We start from the raw sequence: 25,250 nt of genomic DNA on the forward strand, positions 1-25,250 counted from the left end.
CAGTTTGAATCGAAACAGATTGCATTGAGATGTACAATTACCTATGTGGCTCACATTTCTGTTGGACAGTGCTGATCTAGAGACTTGACCATATTTAGATTGAAATTTTCTGGTAAGACCATTTCCTAAACCTGGTGTGCACTCCAGGAGAACTAATGTCGGTTTTCTTTGTGATCTGAGCAACCATTGATAATCAAAACCTAGATTCATTCATTTCGGGTTACAAAATAGTGATAGTTTAATTTTGCCATTCTTTCTTTGTTAGCTGGAATACTTCAAAAAAGAGAACTAGCCCTGGCCGGTTGGCTCAGCGGTAGAGCGTTGGCCTGGCGTGCGGGGGACCCGGGTTCGATTCCCGGCCAGGGCATATAGGAGAAGCTCCCATTTGCTTCTCCACCCCCCCCCCTTCCTCTCTCTCTCTTCCCCTCCTACAGCCAAGGCTCCATTGGAGCAAAAGATGGCCCGGGCGCTGGGGATGGCTCCTTGGCCTCTGCCCCAAGCGCTAGAGTGGCTCTGGTCGAGGCAGAGTGACGCCCTGGAGGGGCAGAGCATCGCCCCATGGTGGGCAGAGCGTCGCCCCCTGGTGGGCGTGCCGGGTGGATCCCGGTCGGGCACATGCGGGAGTCTGTCTGTCTCTCCCCGTTTCTAGCTTCAGAAAAATACAAAAAAAAAAAAAGAGAACTATATTCCCTTATCAACTATTTTGTTACCTTGTGGGGTATAATTTGCATTGGAAAGGCAAGAGATAAATATGTAATTTCCTTGATTTACTAGTTTTCAAAATAATGGTTTCCTAGCCCGACCAAAGGTGACTAGAGAATTTTGTGTTTAAGTATCATTATGAAGTCAGATCTAAACATATTTGTCTTTCGATCTATTTCATTGTTCTCTTTATTGATTGCACCACCATTAGTGGGAGGAGCCTCTAACTCAGCTTTTGAGTTCCCATTTGATCCCATCATTCTGCTCCAAATTTATTTTTCTAACCCAGGTCTGGAAGCAGTCATTTCTCCAATGACCTCAGGTCTCTCTAAAATGGAAAAGGTTATTTATAGGCCATAACCTGCAAGATAGGGGTGCTCATTGTTATTGCTGGTTATTGCTAATCAATTATTTTTTTCTGTTAGAATTAAGTGTTAGGTTTGGGTTCAGGGCTCCTTTATATCCAAAACCCCTTTAATCTCTAATTCCCCTCACCTAACCTTCCACTAGGGCAACTTCTTCATTAAGCATCTCCCTTACCCAACCTCCCCATCACTTTAAGCAACTCCCCCCACCCTGGGAAAGTTCTGAGAAATGTCCTTGGGACAAGGCCATCAGAAGGGACCTGAGGGTTGGGAAAGGAAGACAGTCTGTGACCAAGGCCATAAACCAGGATATGCTAATCTGAGCATGTCTAGGTGCACCAACCTCATGCCAGCAAATGCCTGCAGCAACCTCTATATCTAACTCTTCTTCCTGCAGCTTGGGGCTGACACCCTTTGTTGGTCTCATCCCATCTGCACCCAGGTGCTTTTAAAATACTTTCCTTTGGAACACACTAGCCTTGTGTTTTCAGTTGAGCCCACTGTTTCTGCCTTTCATTAAGAACTACAGTTCTGGCCCTGGCCAGATGGTTCAGTGGTAGAGCGTCGGCCTGGTGTGCAGGAGTCCTGGGTTCGATTCCCGGCCAGGACACACAGGAGAGGCGCCCATCTGCTTCTACACCCCTACCCCTTTCCTTCCTCTCTGTCTCTCTCTTCCCCTCCCACAGCCAAGGCTCCATTGGAGCAAAGTTGGCTGAGGCACTGAGGATGGCTCTGTGGCCTCCACCTCAGGCGCTAGAATGCCTCTGGTTGCAACAGAGCAACGCCGCAGATGGGCAGAGCATCTCCCCTTGGTGGGCATGTCGGGTGGATCCCGGTCGGGCGCATGCGGGAGTCTGTCTCCCTGCCCTCCCTGTTTCTAACTTCAGAAAAATACAAAAAAAAAAAAAAAAAGAACTACAGTTCTGTTGAGCCTCCAGCCCTTGTCTAAGTCATGGCTTTTTTACACCTATATGTAAATGCTCTATATATTCAACATTAATCAAGTGAGAGAAACTCAGCCAAAGACTAGCCAGAAAAGTGTTGATTCATTGTGTCCTATATGCAAGAATATTGTTTATCTTATTTCCCAGTAGAGGAGAACCTGGACTTGTGAGAAGCTTTAACAAAAGCATTCATTTTTGAGAAGTTAAGTAAATATAGGGAAGATTGTAAGATGAAATAAATAGATTAATTATACATTAAATACTAAGAATGTTCATCCCAAGTGGCTGAGTTTATGACGTCAAAGACTTTGCTGTAAGCCAACCAACTTAATCACTCTAAAACCATTCATGTTTCTGTGTGCACGTGACTTTTGTGCAGGAAGTATCAAGAAGCTTAGTTGGGATTATACCATCTGTTAGAGCATTTCACTCACTTGTACGAGTTTTGTCTGCAGGGACAATCCTGGGAATTGCAAGGTGAGTTCAAATTATGTCTTATTCCATTCAAAGAAATATATATATCAGGAATGTGAAATGCTATGAAACATTAGTGATACATATTAAGGACTAGAGGTTGCATGAGGCATTTCCAACTTAATCTCTTTTTTTTTTAATGCTCGTAATCAATAAGCTATTTCTGTATAATTCACTGTTTGCTTCTGGGTACTTCCTGACCTGCCACATCTGGCTATCCATGAAGAATTTGTTTCCAAAGCAGGTTCTATTTGCCTTTTGGAATAAACTGGGTTTCTGAAGCCAAGATTGAAGTCTTTGAGGTTATTGGTGTTAAAGTGCATAACTAAGCAGAGGGAGACACTTCTCAACATTATTAATTCATGCTTGATAGAATCTAGACACCTGGATTTGAACTTGTACTTGGGAAATGACTTTTATTTACTGTTTGCTAAGTATGATGTTAAGAGCTAGAGACATAAAAAGTAGCAAACAGGATTCCTGCCACCCTGGAGTTAAGAGTCTAGAGTAAAGAAGCCCAATGATTACACAGGTAATTAGAGTCACTTATAATTTTAATAAGTGCTAAAAGAAAAAGTGCTTAGTCACTAATTTTTATATTTCATTGTTCAAATATTTATTAAGTGACTGTTGAGGCTCAGATAATTTGCTAAAAACAAGGGCTATGAGCAAAGTACTAAATAAACCCTAACACAGGTTTTAAGGGAGATAGATATTATCCAGTAATCATAAAAAGTGTGCTGAGTGATTTGAAGGACAGATATGGTTCTATAAGATTAACTAGGCCTCCCCGCCCCCCAAATTGAGTGTTGTGTAATGCATTTAGGTGAAGTAGAAAATATATAGTAAGGGTAAGAATTGTCATTCAGTTTACAAAGTCAAATGTATTTCATCCTGTGGGTCACAGTAAAAAAAAAAAAAAAGTCTGGAAAGCCACTGTGCAAGGTAGATCTATCCAAGTTTGGGGGTCAGGGAAAGCTTTTTTGAAGAAATGTTTCAGCTGAGCTCTGAAGAATGAACAACTATTAACTAGTAGGGAAGAGACATGGAAGAATATAGCAAGTATTTGGAATAGCATATGTAGGAGCCCTGTGTTGGGTCAAGAGACAAGAGACCGAAACGATTGAAGGTCAACACAACTATTATAAATTAAGACAGTGAGAGGGGAGAGGCAAGTCACTGCATGGCTTTGGAAGCCCTGTCAGGAGTTTGAGTTTTGCTTCTGAGAGCAGCTGGGAACGACTGGAAGCTTTTAAGCAGAAGAATGGCTTAATTTGCTGCTTTGAAATGATCGCTTTTGTCCCAGTGTGTAGAACAATTATAATAACAGGGCACAAGAGGAAATATGGACGCCAGTTGTCCAGGTGAGAAATAATAGGGGCTTGGATTCTCATGACAGCAATGGAGGTAGTATGAGATTAAAGAGAAAAACTTGGCAGGGATTTGAGATGGGTGGCAATGAAGGAGAGGAAACTGTGGGGGTGAGTCCCAATATTGTGCACCTTAGAGATTCCTTGAGATAAAGAATCCTGGGGGGATGAGGAGCAGCTTGGGGGAGGGGAAATCAGTTTCCTTGGGGTATGTTGCATTTGAGGCACCTGTGAGACATTGTGGAGGAGCTGCCTTGTAGGCATCTGTGTTTATGAGTTTGATCTCAGAAGAGGACTGGAAAATTTATTGTATGAGTCATTGGCACATAGATTACTGAAGCTATGGGCAAGGATGAAATCATTTAGAGAGTATAATGGAGATCTTTAAAAATAATTCTGGCCTTGGCCAGTTGGCGCAGTGGTAGAGCATTGGCCTCATGTGTGGAAGTCCCGGGTTCAATTCCTGGTCAGGGCACACAGGAGAAGTGACCATCTGCTTCTCCACCCCTCCCCTTTCTCTCTCTCTCTCTTTCTCTCTCTCTCTCTCTCTCCCTCCCTCTGTCCTCCCCTCCTGCAGCTATGGCTTGATTGGTTCAAGCAAAGTTGGCCCCAGGTGCTGAGGATGGCTCCATGACCTCACCTCAGGCTCTTAAATAGGTCGGTTGCTGAGCAACAGAGCAATGGCCCCAAATGGGCAGAGCATCGCCCCCTAGTGGTTTTGGTGGGTGGATTCCGGTTGGGGTATATGCAGGAGTCTGTCACTCTGCCCCCCACTTCTTCACTTAGTAATAATAATAGTAATAATAATATATAAAAATGCCATTGCCTGGGTTCCTTGTAGACTGATTACTATAACCCCCACCCACTCTGCCCCTGTCCCCAGCCTCAGATGATAGCCAAATGGGCACAGACCTGGGGACTGGTGCTGGAGGGATCCTGTATGATGCTGTTTGCTGAAGTATCACAGATTGGTGTTCCTAATATCCTCACTTGCTCCACTGCCTACTGCATGGAGTCAGCACCCAGCCTAAAGTTTAGGGTCTGCCCAGCTGTATTTACCCCAGTCTATCCTTTCAGTCTTACTACAGACTGCTTCCCAGCACATACTATCTCCTTGGGTCTCCCCTTCATTCTGCCCACCTCTGCTCCCTGGCTCAGGTTGTTCCGTACCTGAAGTTATGCTCTCCATCCCACCTTTCCCTTGCTCACAGGCTGTTGGCCCACCCTCAGGGTCCAGGTCAAGCCCCATCTTTCTGAAGTTTCCCAGCCCCCACAAGGACTAGAATACTCACCTTCCTTTGAAGAATATCATCACTTAATGATCTGCACTTCTCATTTGGTATTTAGCAGAAGTGACTGCCTTTTTAGAATATGTTCTAATTAGATTAATGTAGCCCTTGCTATTCTTAAGAGTTGTATTTCTAGAACCCTCAAATGCTTAATGTACTCCAGAGCAGGTGTAGAACTGAGTAAAGAATATCTATTTAGGATGCAGATGCTGGGTCAGAGGTAAGGACAAGGGTGGCCCTGTACCTGCTCAGTGGACAGGCAGTTTACTTGGGTCTCAAAAAAACTGTGGTCCTTCCCCATAGCTCAAAACTCTAATGATAGCCAAAAATGTAAATGACAAACCTGAGAATGCCAAAATTTGCTAACTTTCCTGGGTTCTCTACAACCCACTGTACCTCAATGTCCCTTGTAAGAACAGGGTGATGGGACAGATAACTTATTGATCACACAGGGACCTGTCTGGTCCTGTAGCATAGAGAGCCACTCTAAAGTGCTGGGAGACAGTTTTTTGAGTCTTATAGACAGTAAGATATTGACAAGAATGAGTTTACATCGGAAATAAGGGAATTAAGGGGATTTGCCCATCTGGCCTCATTTCATCTCTCTATACTCAGATTACCTACTCTAAGTCTTCACATGATGCTCTAATGTGGGCATGGGGATGACCCCAGGGAACCCTAGCAGCAGGGCTTTGCACCATCCTGATAGGGATGACATTATATTAAGCCAGAGGAACTCCCTGGTAAACATGATTGTTTGCAAAATGCCAGACTGCAGTCAGAAATCTAGATTAAAGTATATTTTATAGGCAGTCATGAACTTAAATTCTTGTGAATGCATGTTGTTTTGTTTTTTAAGGCAGCAGAATCTTTTATGTAATATTGTTTAAAATACATAAAAAAAATCAAATTCCTGGCTATTGTGATTATTAAACCAACAGATACTATACTTGATCTCAGCCAAAAGGCCCATAAACTATGTGTGAATGAGTTTATAAATTCTTAGATTTCAGCTTTAATGGATACTGTTAACTAATACTAATTGACTTTCTCAACAACAATGCACGAGAGTTCCAGATGTTTCCACATCCTCATCATTTGATATTATCAGGCTTTAAATTTTTTAATTATGTGTGTTCATGTGTGTGTGTATGTGTGTAGTGATATTTCATTCTTTAATTTTGCATTTTCCTGATAGCTAAGGAGGTTAAATTATATGTTTGTTGGCTATTTGGATAGCCTCTTTTGTGAAGTGCCTATTAAAATTTCTTGCCTATTTTTGTACTGGGACTTTTCTTACTGATTTGTGGAAGTTATATATTAAATATGAGTCCTTTGTCAGTTACATGTACTGCAAATACCTTCTACTTTTGTGATATATATATTTTTTACTCTCTTTTTTTAAAAATATTTTTAAATTTATTTATTTTTTACAGAGACAGAGAGAGAGTCAGAGAGAGGGATAGACAGGGATAGACAGACAGGAACGAAGAGAGATGAGAAGCATCAATTATTAGTTTTTCATTGCGCATTGCAACACCTTAGTTGTTCATTGATTGCTTTCTCATATGTGCCTTGACTGCGGGCCTTCAGCAGACCCAGTAACCCCTTGCTGGAGCCAGCGACCTTGGGTTCAAGCTGGTGGGCTTTTTGCTCAAACCAGATGAGCCCACGCTCAAGCTGGCGACCTTGGGGTCTCGAACCTGAGTCCTCTGCATCCCAGTCCGACGCTCTATCCACTGTGCCACCGCCTGGTCAGGCTATTTTTTTTTTTACTCTCAATGCTATCTTCTGATGAATGAAAGAAACTCTAATGCAACCCAATTTATCAGTATTTTCCTTCATGGTTAGTCATTTTTGTCATCTGTTTAAAAAATATTTGCTTATTCTAATCCCATGAATATATTCTCCAATTTTATCCTCATGCTTTACCTTTATATCTTTTTCATTTTGATCTGTGGTATACTTAAAATTAATTTTTGTGTATGATGTGAGGTAGAGGTCAAGATTTTTATTTTCTAGATGAATATCAAATTGATCCACAACAGTGATTTTTCAACCAGAGTGTTGCAAGAATTTTTAAAATATGCAGTACCTAACTATTTAGTCAGGGGCACTGACCTCTTTTCCCTTAGATCGTCAAATAGGAAAAATGACAGCAGCCAATACAGCAATAGCTATCTGGTATGAATGAATCAAAATTATACCTATTTTTTTTTATCATATTGGCAAAAAATAGATATTTTTGGTGTGCCACAGAATTTCAGTAATTAGTTTGTGTGTGCTGTGAAATGAAAAAGGTTGAAAATGGCTGATCCAGAATCATTTCTTGAAAAGGCCTTCATTTTCCTATTGCTCAGCAGGCTCGTAAATTAAGGATCTATGTATGTGTGGATCTGTTTCTGGACTTTCTTTTCTGGTCTATCGGTCACTTCGAAAGTCCTATGTGTCAGTTCCGCACTGTCTTAGTTCCAGTAACTTTAAAATAAGTCTTGATATCCAGAAGTATAAATCTTCTAACTTTGTTGCATCTTCTTCAAGATTGTCTTGGCTTTTCTTCGCTCTTTTTACATTCATTTAAATTTTAGAATTAGTTTGCCAATTTCCACCAAAGTGATGGAATTTTGATATGTGGGATCCATAAATCAATTCAGGGAGAATTCATATCTTTACAATATTGAGTCTTAGAGCTCATGGTTATGGTATGATCCTCCCTTTATAGTTTCTGTGTAGACATCTTATACATCTTGTGTTATATTGAGTCCCAGGTAGTTGATGCTAATATAAAAGTTATCTTTTAAAAATTTCATATAAATGGTATCTTTTAAAATTTTTATTTATTTATTTATTTATTTATTTGTATTTTTCTGAAGCTGGAAACGGGGAGAGACAGTCAAACAGACTCCCGCATGCTCCCGACGGGGATCCACCCGGCACACCCACCAGGGGCAAAGCTCTGCCCACCAGGGGGCGATGCTCTGCCCCTCCGGGGCGTCACTCTGCCGCGACCAGAGCCACTAGCGCCTGGGGCAGAGGCCAAGGAGCCATCCCCAGCGCCCGGGCCATCTTTGCTCCAATGGAGCCTTGGCTGCGGGAGGGGAAGAGAGAGACAGAGAGGAAGGAGGGGGGGAGGTGGAGAAGCAAATGGGCGCTTCTCCTATGTGCCCTGGCCGGGAATCGAACCCGGGTCCCCCACATGCCTGGCCGACGCTCTACCGCTGAGCCAACCAGCCAGGGCCTAAAATTTTTATTTAAAAGTAATTTTTGTTAAGCTTTTTTCGTTTATGTTCATGAGATTGGCCTCTTATTTTCTTGTCAAGTTTGGTATTAAAGTGATGCCAAACGAGTTTGAAAGTATTCCTTCTTTTTTGGAAGAGTTTTGTAATTTGATATTTCTTTCTTAAACGTTTGAGTGACAACTCCTTTTTAAGATTCTAATCCACTGCTTTTGATGTTTATTAGGCTAACAAAAACTGTACACTTTTGGGGGGTGTTGAAAGCTCTTTTGACACGAGACTTTAGAACTAGTTATAGACCACGTTTTTGGAAACAATGGCCTAGAGTTAGACTTAAACATGAAATAGTGAATTCTGGTCAGCTTGAATACTCTTGTTTTTATTCATTTCCTCCCTTATGCAGCACTGGCCACTTCACCTTTTCCTTTTCGGCTGTGTGGGACTCAGCTAAGTCACCACACAGAGCACTGAGGCCATCGGAGACCTGAGCAGGGTCCTCAGGACTGCGCTCTCTCCCTGCCACCAGGCAGCCTGCTCAGCCTACTCAGGCATCTGCACACTCCTCTAACAAAATGAATGCCCTCGATGATGTCCCTTTCAAGGTGCCCAATGGCTTTGTGATAGGCACGGAGCTTCTTCCAGGGCCAGAACTCAGTGTCCCAGCCTGCAGGGAGCTTCTGCTTGGTTCTATGGTGAGTGCCTCTCTCTGTCTGTCTGTCTATCCCCTAGTCCAGGGGTCCCCAAACTATGCCCCGCGGGCCACATGCAGCCCCCGGAGGCCATTTATCCAGCCCCCACCGCACTTCCAGAAGGGGCACCTCTTTCATTGGTGGTCAGTGAGAGCACATTGACCATCTCATTATCCAAAAGCAGGCCCATAGTTCCCATTGAAATACTGGTCAGTTTGTTGATTTAAATTTACTTGTTCTGTATTTTAAATACTGTATTTGTTCCCGGGTTTTTTTTTTTACTTTAAAATATGTGCAGTGTGCATAGGGATTTGTTCATAATTTTTTTATAGTCCGGCCCTCCAATGGTCTGAGGGACAGTGAACTGGCCCCCTGTGTAAAAAGTTTGGGGACCCCTGCCCTAGTCCCTGGGTCTGTGGGTCTGATGCTAAGCCTCATGGGATCTTGTTCCTTGATTTTAAAGGGCAGCTAGGCCTGCTCTGGTATATTCCATGGAGTTTGGAAATAACCTAAGAGGAAAAGGTGTTTCATGAGGAAGGCTGGTTGCCTGGTGATGGGGATTATTGAATGGGTCTTATTTTAGCCTTCAGATAACTGGAAGGTCACCTATATAAAGTGCCTGAGGGTCATAGCACAGATGTTCTGTTTCCTCCCTTCCCTATTAGCTTGCTGCCATGTCTAAAATTCTACCATTAGATTCACTCCTTTGGGTTACATTAGTTCCTGAATCCTCTGTTAAAATGCAGTTACCTGGGACACATTAGAAAGGATCACTGTGCCCCATGTCTTCCCTAGAGGCACCCTTAAAGCGCCCTTTGCCCCATGGCTCACCAACTAGAATATGGCCCAGTGTATGTGGTCATATAATATATGGCCTCAGGATAAACATGATTATTTAACTTCCAGGAGAAGTAAGTTTATTTGAAGATTTAAGGGGAACTTAGTGCATTTAAATTATTACACAGATGTATGATGGGGTAGAAGGCAAAATCCACATGAATTATTTTATTTATTTATTTATTTTTAACAGAGACAGAGAGAGAGTCAGAGAGAGGGATAGACAGGGACAGACAGACAGGAACGGAGAGATGAGAAGCATCAATCATTAGTTTTTCATTGTGCATTGCAACACCTTAGTTGTTCATTGATTGCCTTCTTATACATGCCTTGACCACGGTCATTCAGCAGACCGAGTAACCCCTTGCTGGAGCCAGCGACCTTGGGCTCAAGCTGGTGAGCTTTTGCTCAAACCAGATGAGCCCTCGCTCAAGCTGGCGACCTCGGGGTCTTGAACCTGGGTCTTCCACATCCCAGTCCGACGGTCTATCCACTGTGCCACGGCCCGGTCAGGCCACATGAATTCTTTTAAATGAAAGAATAAGATTGCAAACAACTGTGGAGCTGGCATTGGGCCTCTTGGGGCTGAGTCCTCAGACTCTTGCGTGCTTATTCTCCACTGTCTGCAGAGTGCCTCGTGGAATAATTTGAGGAACATGAGGAACCTGAGGCCCAGAAAAAGGAAATGAATTGGCCAAAGTTAGCGGCAAGACACAAATCCAGGTTCTGACTCCAGATCATTTAATATTAGCCAAGAGCAGGATTGCAATGTGAGAGACACCAGACAAGTGATGTTTGAAGACAAAAAAAGGGGTTGTGGGAAGTCAGGAGCAGAGAGCACAGTCCGGGAAGGAGAGGCCTGGGGAGTCAGGTAGAGAGGGTTGAGTGGCCTGGGCACAGCAGCAGTAGTGGTGCAGTTCGCTTCATCTGCAGAGCTGGAGTTGCGCTGAGGCTCCTCAGGTCAGAGGTTTCCAGAGCTGAAATAAGCTTCTTAAAGCCCAAAGCGGTCTGTGTAGGGCAGGAACTCTCGCTCTCCCCAGGCAGCCTGTGCTGTGGGTGTTCACTCTGGCGGGAGCCTGTATTGTTGCTCTACTGAGCTCCAGTAGAGGTGCATTACCACAGCTTTTCCCTTCCTGCTGAACTCAAGCCAGACTGGGAAGAAGCTATTCTTCTCCTAGTAGCAGAAACAAGGCATATTCTGCCAAGTCCATGACTAGTGTCCTAGCCAACTGCTGACCTCTTGCTTGTAGGGTGAACACCTGCAATCCCCTGAGCCTGTTCCCTTCCTGAGCCTCCACTTCTTTTACTGTTTGGCCAAACTAACAAATAGAGAAAGATGAGATTCTAAGTATGATTTACAGCCTCTCCTGATCAGTCCTTTGAGTTCACTGAGCTGTATTCCCCATGTTAAGAACTTGAAATGCATTTTCCCATAACAACAATGTTATCTGTGGTGGTTAGATTACCAGATAGACCTATAGTGGCCTAAAGGGGGAAAATAACAGCTACCATTTATTGAGCACCTGCTATGCACCAAGCCCATGCTAGGTGCTCTTTACATGTTTACTCTTCTCTCTCATTTCTATGACCCTTTCAGCAGCTGGGTGTTTCTACTCCATGGCACAGGAAATCAAAGCTTCCACCAAGTGAGAGCACAGGTGGGAGCTCTCACAGGGGCTCATGGCTTGTGAGTGATACAGCCAGGATTCCAACAGAAGTCTGTCAGATCCCAAAGCCCATGCCCACCCCTTCACCCTGCTCCTTTCCAAGGAGCCCTTTCTTGCATATTTAACAAGCAAGTTTGACTCGAAAGAACCACTGAGCTGCCTGACCAGGCGATGGAGCACTGGATAGAGCGTCGAACTGGGATGCGGAGGACCCAGGTTCAAGACCCCGAGGTCGCCAGCTTTAGCGTGGGCTCATCTGGTTTGAGCAAAGCTCACCAGCTTGGACCCAAGGTCACTGGCTTGAGCAAGGGGTTACTTGGTCTGCTGTGCCCCCCCCTCAAGGCACATATGAGAAAGCAGTCAATGAACAATTAAGGTGAAGCAACGAAAAACTGAAGATTGATGCTTCTCATCTCTCTGTTCCTGTCTGTCTGTCCCTATCTATCCCTTTCTCTGACTCTCTCTCTGTCTCTGTAAAAAAAAAACAAGAAAGAAAAGAAAAAAAAAAACCACTGAGCTAAAGCCAGCCCATTCCTTGCATATTTAAAGCCTCTTCAAGTCTGTTTTGTCATTTTCTAGTATATATAGTCATAGAGCGGGACTCAATAATTATTTTCTATGAAGGGCCAGAAGTAAAAATTGTAGGGAAAGAGCAGACTTGAGTGATTGCCCAAGTTTTTACAGACATTAGGGAAAGGAGAAGATGGGCATGGCTCTGTTCCAATAACACTTTATTTACAAAAACAAGGTGAGGGGGTCAGTGTGGCCCCCAGACAGCAGTTTGCTTACCCTGCCACCACTGCCTTCCCTTCTGCTCTATTCCCCTCCCCCGCCCCGCCACAGGCCACTCTGTTCTCACTGTATATTCTTCTAGAGATTCTTATGTCTGTATATACAAGCAAATACAGCTATTTCCTCCCTTTTTCATCCCAAAGGTAGCATTTTATATACACTGTTCTTGATTTTTCACTTAATATATTTTAAGATCTTCCATATCTGTACATAGAAAGCTTCTTTAGTTTTGTTTTTCACTGAAGTATTGCACTATTATGGATACATTGGTCTTTATCCGCCAAGTCTGGTTTTGATGGACACTTAGGTTCTCTCCTTTGTTTTACCATTACAAACAATGCCTCAGGAAAAAGTATTGAAAATGGCCTTTTGCATTTGTTTAAGTATATTGCCAAATTGCTCTCCATAGGGGTTATACTAATTTACATCCCACCCAGCACACTAGAAGAGGCCTGTTCCACCTACATACCTAACAGAGTGTCTTTGTCTTTGGGTCTTTGCCGAGGAATAGGAGAATAGTATCTTAGCGTAGTTTTATTTTGCCTTCTTGTGAGTGAGGTTGAACAGCTTTTCCTGTTGTAAGGCCAGGGGCCGGTGCTATGGCCGTGCAGGTTCACATTGGATTAGGGCAGACAGTAAAGGAACTGTGAAGCCAGAAAAAGGTGGGCCATTCATTCTGTTTATTACAGTCTTCTAACGGCAGACAAGCAAACAGGCAGAGAAGACTGCTTCCCTCTCACTCAGAGCTCCCAAGCCCCTCAGCACTCCAGATTCACTGGACTCATTCTCTCTTTGGACTCCCTGGACTCAAAGCCCCCACCAGCCTCAGGACTCCTCAGCAATACAGACCTGGCAGAAATACCCCTTCTCCAGCAAACAATAGCAAACAATCATCCCTCCCAGTGGAGGCAGGCAATCCGCAATTTGCAATCTGCTGCCCTGAGAGCAAACACCTGCAACCTTTCATAGACTATACACACATGGTGCTGCCCCAATACAAGCAAAAAAACCTAAAAAGCACTTATTACAAACTTGTTTTCCCAACAGCCATATTTAAGAGCCATCTGTATTTCCTTTTCTTTTTCTTTCTTTCTTTTTCTTTTTTTTTTTTTTTTTGTATTTTTCTAAAGTTGGAAACAGGGAGGCAGTCAGACAGACTCCTGCATTGCATGCGCCGGACCGGGATCCACCTGACATGCCCACCAGGGGGCGATGCTCTGCCCATCTGGGGCTTTGCTCTGTTGCAACCAGAGCCATTCTAGCACCTGAAGCAGAGGCCATAGAATAGAACCATCCCCAGCGCCCAGGCCAACTTTGCTGCAATGGAGCCTTGGCTACGGGAGGGGAAGAGAGAGACAGAGAGGAAGGAGAGGGGGAGGAGTGGAGAAGCAGATGGGCGCTTCTCTTGTGTGCCCTGGCCGAGAATCAAAGCTGGGACTCCTGCATGCCAGGCTGACACTCTACCACTGAGCCAACCGGCCAGGGCCTGTATTTCCTTTTCGATGGACTGTCCATATTATCTTTTGTCCGTTTTCCTGTTGGGCCGTGGGTCTTTCTCTTATCTATTTCTAGGATCTCCCTATATTAGCAAAGGTAGCCCTTTGTGATATGAATGCTATTTTCCCCTAGTTTGTCATCTGTCTTTCACCTTGGCCAAGAGTATTTGCCATGCAGATTTTGGACATGTGCCTTTGTGAACTTTTATAGCTTCTGGATTTTGATTTAGAGTAAGAAAGGCTTTCCCACTTGAAGTTATAAAGGCTTCTCCTAATTTTATAGTTTCATAGCACACAGTTGAATTGTTGATTCTTTTGGAATTTATCCTTGCATATACAATGTGAGAATGGATCTACCTTTATATTCTTCCAGATAGCTAACACCATTTATTGGCTAGTTCTTTTTCCCATTGCTTGAGATACCATCTTTATTATTTACTAAAGCCCCATAAATATTAAAGTCTATTTCTAGACTTTCCATAATCTATGTGTACCAGTACCATAGTTTTAATTATTGATGTTTTATAATATAATAAACCAGCTGGTAGGGCCAGTCCTATTATCTTTCTCTCCAGAGTTTTTCTGGTTATTCTTATTTATTTGTTTTTCATAGGAACTTGAGAATCATCTTGCTTAGTTCCACAAATTACAGGCGTTGGTATTTTTATTGGGTCTTTGTGTCATTTTATTCCCTAGGTCCCCCCGGCTGTCTCTTTATCTCCTAGTCTCTTTCTCTGCAAGTCTGCTTCATTAGTTTTGAAGTTGTCTTTTTCCTTTTCCGTTTTTCACAACTCGTCTATTTTGCTTCAATCTCTTTCTATAACCATGTGTTCTGCACACACTTACCAATGTCCTCTCTGTGCCAGGCCTGCACCTGTCCTCTCTGAGGACACAGAGAGGAATAAGACATGGTCCTTGACTTCTTCAGTCAGGGAGTCTCCGTGGACCAACTAAATTATGCTCCTCTGCCCAACCTAGGGTCCTGTCAGTGGCGGGAGGGGGTAGTGCCTGTGACCCTAGCGTGTCTGTGTTCTTCTCTCTGTCCTCCTTTTCCCTCACATACTACTGCTCCCAGCCTCTTCCTTCATTGTCTATCATAGAGCATTAAAGTTGCCTTTTTAAATTTTTTTTATAAAGATTTTATTTATTCATTATAGAAAGGGGAGATAGAGAGAGGGAGAGAGAGAGAGAGAGAGAGAGAGAAAGAGAGAGAAAGGGGGAGGAGCAGAAAGCATCAACTCCCATATGTGCCTTGACCAGGCAAGCCCAGGGTTTTGAACCGGCAACCTCAGCGTTTCCAGGTTGACACTTTATCCACTGTTCCACCACAGATCAGGCGCCTTTTTAAATTTTTAATATTTTTCAAGGCTGTTTATATTCCTGTTTCTTAATTTTAAAGATAAGCAGCAGGAATATTTTATTTTTGCCTGATTTATTTGTGTGGGCTCCAGATAGCCTTTTTAGGTGGCCCGACATGTAGTGGATAAAGCCCCTCCGTCTGATGCACAGACAAATCCCAGCTCAGCCACTCACCTTCATTCTGACCTCCAGCAAATGAAATGTTCGGAGCCTTATTTTCATAATCTAGAAATAGGAATAACACTAAAATGTACTAAGTAGGGTTTAACAAAGATTAGGGAACTTTACATTTCCTGGGTCTCAAAGTAATCTCAGATGGCAGCCAGGAGGATGGGGGAAGGTGTTACTCATTGGGAGGTTTATGTGCCTGGGCAGGCCTCCAGGGCTGACTGCTTACTGGCAAATGGTGCTGGGTGAACGTGCCTTTGCTAGGAACAAGTTTTATTGGAGAAAGTTTTTAAGCTGCTACTGTTTAATTACATACTAAATGGCAAAGGGACTTAGATATTAGATTTCACTACATTTCATCCTATTAACCTATTCTTCACTTTGTCCTTCATGCAGTTTACCATTAAATTGTGATTGATACCCATCTACCCCGTGCTAGTTTAAACGGAGGGTGGGGGTGGGCTGTGATGGCTGCTTGGGGCTCAGGATTGGAAGCTGTGGGAATCTGGCAAGTTCTGTGGCTAAACAGGGTCCCCCAAGACCAAGGGAGAGGCGTGTGCCCTGGACCCCTGGTTTACATGGCCGAGTCACACACAGTCTTTTTCTCAGCAGCATGACTTCAGCCTGGAGAGGAGGACTCTCTTCTGGGTGGAGGCTGTGGTCTGGGGACCCTGCCAATGCCAATGCGACAACGCTGTTGGGATGGCGTCAGCCCCTCCGGCCTGGCATTTGCTGGTCAGCCCGGAATGCGGGCTGGTGCCTATGCCACCTGCAGCCAAAGGCCCTGAGGCTGAACCCCAGGAGCAGCCCGAGGAGGAGGAAGAGGAGGAGGAGGAGGAGGAGGAGGAGGAGGAGGAGGAGGAGGAAGAAGACGAGGAGAAGGGGGAAGAAGGAGAGCAAGAGGAAGAAGCCTCCCTTGCTGTGGAGGAGAAGCTGGGTCCTTGCAGCCCCCAGCCCAGCGCTCCTGGGAGCCCCAGCCCTGGCCATCACCGGTGCTCGCTGGATGTGCTGCGCGGTGTGAGGTCGGAGCTGGCGAGTGCCCGGCAGAGGCTCTCCGAGGGCAGGATGGCCGCCAGGCCCCGCGTCCTCCTGCAGCGCATCCGCCACCGGGCGCTGAGCTTCTGCCCCAGCCCCGAGCCGCCCCAGGCTCCCACGTCCCGACTCCCCAGTGTACCTGTGCCACCCCCGCGGCCCTCCACCGCCGGTGCCATGCCCCCACTGCGGAGCCACAAGCCCACGGTTGCGGTAAGAAACTTGCCTGCTTGGCCAGCGCCGCAGATTAGCAGCAAGGCAGTCATAGTCTGGGTCCCCAGTCTGGTCCACAGCTTCGGTCCCCTCCTCTCTGCACTCCTCCCTACCCTTACCGCTGCTCTCACCATGCTGTTCTCCTGCGGCCCTTTGCCAAGAATATTCCCTGCTCAGAGGACCCCCGTTGTGCCTGCTTTGCCTCTGTTAGGGCACACGTCACATAATTGAAGTTACCCAGTACCTGTCTCACTCTTCCAGGGGAATATGAGTTCTTTTAGGGCAGGGATTGGAACCGTTCCTTTTTGTTTCCAGAGCAGCAGACTTGGCCTATAGGGGGTGCTCGATGAATGTCTGCTGAATTAATTAATGTGACTCAAAATCTAGGGCTTGCCAGAGAGCGAAGTTTGCTGTAAACGGGGTGAGCTATAGGTTGAGTCAAGGTATTGTCACTGTCAGTTAATTCCTGCCAGACACTGGGCTGGAAGAGACAAGGTCAAACCCCTGGACCAGGAGTGTTGCCCAAGGTGGTGTGGGGACAAAACAGCACTGGCAGGGGTCCCCAAACTTTTTACACAGGGGGCCAGTTCACTGTCCCTCAGACTGTTGGAGGGCCGCCACATACAGTGCTCCTCTCACTGACCACCAATGAAAGAGGTGCCCCTTCCAGAAGTGCAGTGGGGGGCCGGATAAATGGCCTCAGGGGGCCACATGTGGCCCAGGGGCCATAGTTTGGGGACGCCTGGATAGGGGGAAGGATCAGGTGTTGAGAAAGGTAAGGGCTGTTGCAGGCTGGGTAGGCTTCAGGACAGAGGACTTACCCAGAAGAATGGGGAGAAGAAATGAACATACCATGAAATCAATGAAGCTTACACCTCAGGCCCTTGACTTTGCTCCTTTCAAAGCTCTGTACCTAATTTTATATTTATAATTGTCTTTTTTTTTAAGAGATTTAAATTGTATAAACATGAAACTTCACACAGTCTGGATTCAAGCAGATTGGGGGCGGGGTCAGGATTGGTAGCAGGAGATATCAATAGGGCACAGTTTTCTGGCTCCCAGCTGCCCCACAGTAAAGCCCATAGGTGCAAAAGAAAAAGGCCAACATGAAACTAAATCCAAAAGAGACTCAAAGACTGGCTTTTCTACTCACTGGTTTGTGATCTTACGCAAGTCAGTGAAGTGCTCTGAGCCATCCTTTCTCTACCTTGTAAAGTCAGCCAGCAACCATTCCCACAGATGTTTGGAGAAAACAGAGAGAAGAGGCTCTGTGACCTGGACTAGCCATGCCCACATCAAAGACCAGATGTTGATGCCAGGATGGCTCTTCCCTGATCCAGATTAAATATAATTCTAGCCACAACCCTGTGTGTGTGTTGGGGGGAGGAGGGTACAGTTTGGGGCAGATTTTCTGTAGAGAAGAAAATTGAGGCAGAGCACAGCTAAGAATCTTTTTCAAAGTCACAAGAGTAGACTTGTCCTAAGATTTTGGATGTTTTCCTCTCGGGGTAAAGAGCAGACCCAAGGGTGAGGTCATCGGAGACAACCCCTGAGCAGATGGGGATGGGTGAGGAATTCATATGTCACATGTACCATGCCCCAGGAGCGAGGGCAGCGGCTGGGCTTTCCTTGGGGAGGAGGGCACAAGGCAGTCTGTTCAGAGCTGGCAGATAGGCGCTTCTTCATGGGGGGGGGGGATGTTAGGGTTGATGCCACCCAGACCAACTAAAGTGCCCTGAAGTCACCCATCTTAGCCCAGGATCTGCATCCAGTCCCTACCCTGCTCTATGCCTCGCCAAGCTTCAGCCCAGCCAAATTCAAGAGTGAGGATCCAGCTGGAAGACCCCCTTAAAGTGGGGGGTAAAGAACCCTGGATTTGATTTTGAGTCAGGTTCTGGTCCCAAATATGTGTTGCTTACTAGGTCATTAACTTCTCTGAATCTTGATTTCAATATCTGTAAATGGGATAATAGGATGGATCTATCCAATTTCTCTGGCAGGGTTGGTTCTAAGCTGTAGATGAAATAATCATGTACTGACAGTTTCTGTATGCCAGATCCTTTGCTAATTACTTTTCTCACATTGCCTTATTAAACCTTGTAACAACCCTTAAGGTATCCAGTATGATTGCCTCCGTTGTACACATAAGTAAACTGAGTAAGCAGTAGATATCTGGGGTTTGAACCCAGGTCTGTAGAACTCCACGATCTCCACAGCATTAGCCCTACACTCTGTATAAAGGTGGCATGCAAAGGCACTTTTAAAAATGTCCTGCCCAGCTAGATGTTGCTTCCAGTGCTGACACATCCAACTTGTCTCTATTTCAGTCCCTCAGCCCATACACCTGCCTGCCACCTCTTGGGCAGGAGCCCCGGCCTCTCATCACCCACAGAGCACACCCTGATTCTGCTGACCTACTGTCCGCCCTTAGCCAGGAGGAGCAAGACCTCATTGGGCCAGTGGTTGCCCTGGGGTATCCCCTGCATAGGGCCATCGTGGCTCTGCAGGCGACAGGGCGGCAGAGCCTGAGCCAGGTGAGTGATTGTTCAGAGCTGGGGGGCTGGGGGGCTGGAACCAGGTGGGTAGCCACGTGATTTTATCTTTAACTTGAAGAAGTTTTGTTTCCTTCTCTTTAGAGGCAGAATCTCAGACTGGCATTAATTATTGGAGATTGTAAGCAAGTGTCTAGATCTGAATGGTATTTTCTCAATAGGAGTTTATCAGGAATCCCCCTGCCCACTTGGAGGATCTTGAATTCTACTCCTCTTCTGTTTCTGCCCCAAATACGGGGGGGCTGGAGCTTTGGGCCTCCAAGAATCTCTCTAGAGCTGCCCAGTACAACCTTCTGCAGTGAGAGAGATTTTATACCTGTTGTCCAGGTATTCACTAGTGATTATATGGTTACTTAAAATGTGGCTAGTATGACTGAGATTTTTAATTGTAATTAATTACATCTATGTGGCTATTGAATACCATATTGAATGGTACAGCTCTAACCATTTTCCTCAGTGAATGGTTTACCCATACTCATCTCTTTCCATCTCCCCATCTATCCATGTAGTCAACGGTATTTATTGGGTGCTTACTGGGTGTTTAGAAGCAGGCTCAGATGAAGTTTGGCATGCAGGATAGTTACTAAGGAGGCTCTTGGGATCAACTCCTGGAGAAAGGAGTGGACAGAAGCAGGAGTGAGTAGATGGAGAAGTTGAGCTTTGTAGACTCAGCGACATCATCAGCCCACCCCACAGTCCTGGAGCATATATGGCACTTCAGAGTTGTCCTAAGTGGGGCTGAGATGGGCAGACCTCTATATCTCTGCATCAATCAGTCATTAGTGGTGTTAATATTTAGTAAACACCTTCTTTGTGCTAGTCCCTCAACCTGAGAGTGTACAATTAGGTCTTCTTAATTCTGCAAGGTTGCTACTACTATCCCCACTTTGCCGATGAGGAAACTGAGGCTCGTTTAACTGTGAGTCTTTGTTGCGCAGTGCTTTTCTCTCATTTTCTGTGTGAGAACCTTCCAGGGCAGCACCTCAGGCTGATCTGAGACTTAAGAGTAGATCTAAAGTTTCCCTCGCCTTCAGCTGCCACCGAAAGTCAGGACCGTGGCCAAGAGGATTGTTAGGGTTCAGAGTCACAGAGGGGGCTCTGTAATGTCCCCCCAGTCTCTAGGACTTGTGAAGGCTGAGGTCCCAGGCCATTGCTCTGGAGAGCTGAAGATTAGTTGGAGCCAGCACAGGCACTGGCCTCCCTGTGGGTGGCCTGGAAGAATCCCACTGCGCTAGGAACATTGTGTTTCCAGACACAGACTGACCACCTGCCTGGCCTGCTGGATCTCTGGGTGGCCTTTTTCCCTGGTAGGAAGTCAGGGGCTAGGCTCTGAGGGGTGGGCCTGAAGGGCCATTGGATGACTTCATCTGTCTTCCCCCACCAAGTTAATATTTCCTTCTCTTCTGTGAAATTCCACTGTTACCTAAGCAAAACCTTTGGGTTCAGTTTCCTTCTCCCCTTGAAAGATACACGATAATAAATCCTTTATGGTTATGAGGGAGGGCATCAGGTATCTTCACTTAGAAGAGCCCGGGAGAACAGAGGACACACAAAAGATAAGCTTTGTCCGTTACTCCTTCTACAAGGATCAAAGCCCACTGACTGCCTGCAGGACAAGCATGGGTAGCATAGGAGAAGGCCCAGGGGCCAGGCCCAGACTTGCTATGGGATGCCAGCCATATCAGGGCTCCTCGTTGAGCCTCACTTTCACTATTAACAGAATGGAAAGAGGATATGTGCTTATAATCAATGACTGCTGGGGACCCCAGCCTGGAGTCTGAGGCAGGCCAGGTGGCTGCTACAGTCCTATAGGCCCCAAATCTGATCAAGCAACAGAATATGTACAAATGCAGATTCCCGGGACCTACTCTCCAGGGGCCCAGTCAGTGGATCTGGAGTATGTCCAAGGGCCTATCAAAGATCTGTAGATGGTTCTGGTATGCAGCTTGGCATAGGGTCCTGTGGTACGGATTGATGTCCGCTGTCCCTTAAGTGGTTCTCAATCTTGGCTACATGTTAGAATCACCTGGAGAGCTATAACAACCCCAGTGCCCAGGCTGCACCCCCAGACCAGTTCTATCAGAGACTCTGAAGGCGAACATCAGTGGTTTATGGGTAGTTTTAAAGCTCCTAGGTAGCTGCAATCAACACCAAGGCCAAGAACCATTGCTGTGGGTGAGCTAAGAGGGGAAGGGAGCATCCCCCATCTCCCTTGCCCCCGCTCCTGTTTTCACCTTCAGAAACCCTGTCTACTTTCAAGCTAGCTCAGGCCCCTCTAGCAGCTGGCCCGTGGTGGACAGGCACTGGCAAGAGGTCAGGTGATCTAGACCCTAGTCCTAAGACCCTGGGAAAGCTGCCTGCATTGCTTGGACCTCAGTTTCCTCAAGTGTGCAAAGAGGGCTTGGCTGGGTGGTTTTCTAAATAAACTCATAGCAAGGTTTAGGTATCCTGGGGCAAGTGCTTAGATAGTTCAGAAGCTAAAACCATTAGTCTAGAATGATCCGTGCTTTCTGCCCAGCTCTGAAGGTCTGCAGAAACCTGTCCTGTTTCTTTTCCACTTCTACCCATAATTCTTATGGCCTGGCACCTTCATTTGACACTGACTCCCTGTAAATCCTGCTTTGATGTGCCTGGTCCTCGTGATTTCCTGTATCTGGTTCATCTCCCCCACTGGGCTGTGAGCGCCTTGAAGGTAGTTCTTAAATCACTTTATAAACACAGCTTGTATTTATTGAGTTCCTCTGCCTGCCATGCTGGTGCTGGGGCACAGTGGTGAACAAGACTGGTACAAGCCCTCCCTCGTGGAGCAAAAAGTCAGTGGATGAGAGAGATGAGAAAGGCAGCAGAGCAGTTACAACGTTGTATGTTCTGTGGGAGCACCAAGCACGGCACCCTGAAAACGGGGCAGAGAGGGTCCCCGGGTAGGAGTGAGGCTGGTGTTGGTTGGGAGCCAGATACACAGAGATTTTGGGGTGGGGGGAGCTGAGGTGACTGACAGGGGAGGAGCAGGCCTTTGAGCCCTGGTTGGGAGGCAGCACTTCATCCTGATGATGAAAGCAGCCCTGATGACTAAGCAGGAAGTGACCTGAACAGGTTTCAGGCCTGTGAGAGCCTCCTCTGTCTCCTCTTCTTTCCAGCACTGATGCAGGACTGTGGGCGCTCACGAAGCCCTGGGTGCAGAGATGTTGGTGTCTAGGGGTGGGGTGGGGGTACACAGGTGTGGATGGCACCCTCAAGCAGTTAGGTGCTCCCCAGGGAGGGCGAGCGGGCTGGGTGGGTGGTAGGTGAGACCCCTGTGTTGCAGCTATGCTCCACTCCCCACTTAGGTTCTGGGAGCACCTTAGTTCACCCTGACAGCCCTTTTCCTGGATTCCAGCCCCCCGGTTTGGCATATTTGGTGAAGACTTGCTGTCTACCTGTCCCCAGGTCTCTAGAGAGGCCTCTGTTTCTCTTCTGTTGGCTCACGGGGTTTCTGGGGCCCTGTCCTGTGTGGTGGATTGCCTAAACAGCAGGCCTGAGCTCAGACCTTAATGAAGTTCCTGGGGTACCTCCTCCATCTCATCTGCTGCCTCTGCCACTCCTTTTACTGCCCCTTCTTCTTTCCGGCCCAGTTTCTCAGCTACCTTAGTGCCTGTGACCGGCTGCTGCGGCAGGGCTATGAGGAGGGCCTGGTGGAGGAGGCCATGGAGATGTTCCAGTTCTCTGAGAGCCAGGTCAGCTGGGCCGCCCGCCTGGGCACTAGGGGAGGGAGGGATGGGGGTACACACGAGCCTGGGTGCAGGGGCGCACTGGTGTCTGCTTGCTCAGCCCTGGGGAGAAGGAGACAGCCCAGGGAGATGAAGGAAGGAAGGGGAAGGGAGGAGGAGGGTAGGGAAACCAGAGGCAAGGCTTTTTGTATTATTTAGCTGAATCAACACAAGTGTCATCGAATGCCCACTCTTTGTGAGACACCACATAGGAGCCACAGGCAGCACAGAAATGCTTGAACTCCCTGGGCAAGGGGTTTGCCACCTACTCGGAATCCAGAGTATAGGTAGCTGTGGGCCCAGTAGTGATTCTGAGTGCTGAATGAATAGGACCTGTCCACACTCAGCAGCTGGTGCGTGCTCTCTGAGCAGCTGGTCACAGAGGTTGAGGGACAGAGGGAGGGAGGAGAGGCAGGGAAACTTAAAGCAGTGCTGGGATTCAGTTGGTTTGCACCATTTCTGGCAGAACCGATAGCTAATTTTTTTGTTGAGTTCCATGAAGCAGTTGTTACAATGGCACTTGTAATCAGGGTTCTCTCTAAGGTGGGCACCTGGGCAGCTGCTCAATGTGGAAATCACAAATTTACCTTCCTCACTCTTTTTTAATGTTCATCTGCACAACAGCATATTCTAAGTGCCCGTAGTAATGTTCATTCCGTCCATAAATTTGACAGAACTATGCTTATAATATTTATTTATTCATTTCATAAAACTCATTATACCTTTGATGAAATTCTACATTTTAATTCTCTCACATTGGTTATTTCAGTAAACATATAATGTAAAGAGAAAAAGTGCCAAATGACCAGAGGTGACAAGCTCTCACTGGAAATATCTTAAATAACAGTTTTATTGTTTTTTTGTCAGGTATTATTTATTTTTTCATTCATATTTTAAAACTCTTTTTTATAACATAATCTAGTTTTGTGTACCTCTTTTGTTGTTCTTATTTAAGTATTAAATGCAAGAAATAATAAACTACCTTTTGGTATATCATTTTTTTATACTTAAAAGGGTCATTAGGGCAGAGAACCGGTTGTTAAAGTATTTGAATCCCACCCCTGGTTTAAAGCACTGGGGCCAGAGGAGGAAGGGAGGTGCAGGCTGCACTATGTGAAACCTGGGCTGGGTTTGGGGCCTGGGCAGGGGCCCTGGGCTGTGCATCCTTGGGCACCAGTAGTTGACTTTCTTCCTCTTCCTGCCCCAACACCCAAGCATAGGCAGCCAGGAGTGAGCCGGGGTGGGGGAGTAAAGCCAGGACCAAGCAGTGGCCGGGCTGGGGCCTCCTTCCTTGGCACAGGATGAGAGGTCCACGCTCATGTCTCCTCAGAAGCGCAAGGGTAACACAGGTGTTGGCCAGGATCAGGTTTACCTGGTCTGTGGGGGCCAAAGCTTTCTGGGAGTAGTTACAAAGGACACAGGGTGGTGGGAGGAGAGGGGGTGGGCGGTTCCCCACAGTGGAGGCCAAGCCTCAGTACCCTCTCTGCCTCCCCTCCCTCAGGCAGGGGAGTTCCTGCGCCTCTGGGAACAGTTCAGTGACATGGGCTTCCAGCAGGACCGGATCAAGGAAGTGCTGCTGGTCCATGGCAACCGCCGCGAGCAAGCCCTGGAAGAGCTGGTGGCCTGTGCCCAGTGACTACTGTGGCATTCTGCAGTGCCCGGCATCCCAGACCTGTGTAAACCTGGCAGTTCATTCTAACTGGAGACCACATGAGAACAGCAAAGCGACGCATGTTCATTGTAAAAATACAAATGATACCAAGTGTGGGAGCGGGTCCAAAGATCTAATTTCTGATTTTGGTTCAGCTGATGGCTGGCTGAAGGCTTCTCTGGGCCTCAGTTTCCCCAGGAAAAGTAGAGCGATTGGAGCTGGCTGCTATTGATAAGAATCCCCTGAGGAGTTTGTTAGAGTCCCAGGCCTCGCTCCTGGACTGACTCAGAAAGTCCAACTTGATAGCCCCTGGGGATCGGTTTTGTTTTTACAGGAGCTCTCTGGAGACCCCCCTTTTCTTTAATCTTTAAAAAATCTTTGCTATTGTCGTTGATGCCCTTTACCCATTTCTCCCACCCCAACCCCTACCCTCACTTCTGGCAACTGCTACCCTGTTCCTGGTGTCTATGAGCTTGTTTGTTTGGGTTTTTTTTGTTTTTTTAATTAAATAATTTTATTTTTTTAATGGGGCGACAACAATAAATCAGGGTACGTATATTCAAAGATAACAAGTCCAGGTTATCTTGTCGTTCAATTATGTTGCATACCCATCACCCAAAGTCCGATTGTCCTCTGTCACCTTCTATCTAGTTTTCTTTGTGCCCCTC

At 46.2% G+C, this 25,250-nt stretch overlaps 1 protein-coding gene across 4 annotated transcripts; it reads left to right on the forward strand.

Moving 5' to 3' along the window:
• The first annotated feature begins 2,428 nt into the window (after nt 1–2,428).
• On the forward strand, nt 2,429–25,250 carry UBAP1L (ubiquitin associated protein 1 like). 4 transcript variants are annotated; one of them, XM_066343503.1, is made up of 6 exons: nt 2,429–2,488; nt 8,784–9,072; nt 15,998–16,633; nt 18,961–19,167; nt 22,797–22,898; nt 24,433–25,250. In XM_066343503.1, exons 2-6 carry the CDS (start codon nt 8,953–8,955, stop codon nt 24,565–24,567), a joined length of 1,200 nt encoding a protein of 399 aa, XP_066199600.1. In that variant the 5' UTR covers nt 2,429–2,488; nt 8,784–8,952; the 3' UTR covers nt 24,568–25,250. The 4 variants fall into 4 exon arrangements, with proteins under 4 accessions (XP_066199600.1, XP_066199602.1, XP_066199603.1 ...); XM_066343505.1 differs by having other exon boundaries at nt 16,001–16,633; nt 24,433–25,249; XM_066343504.1 differs by lacking the exon at nt 2,429–2,488 and adding an exon at nt 2,926–3,017.

Source organism: Saccopteryx leptura, chromosome 6, assembly GCF_036850995.1.
Source record: "Saccopteryx leptura isolate mSacLep1 chromosome 6, mSacLep1_pri_phased_curated, whole genome shotgun sequence".
Lineage (NCBI taxonomy): Eukaryota > Metazoa > Chordata > Mammalia > Chiroptera > Emballonuridae > Saccopteryx > Saccopteryx leptura.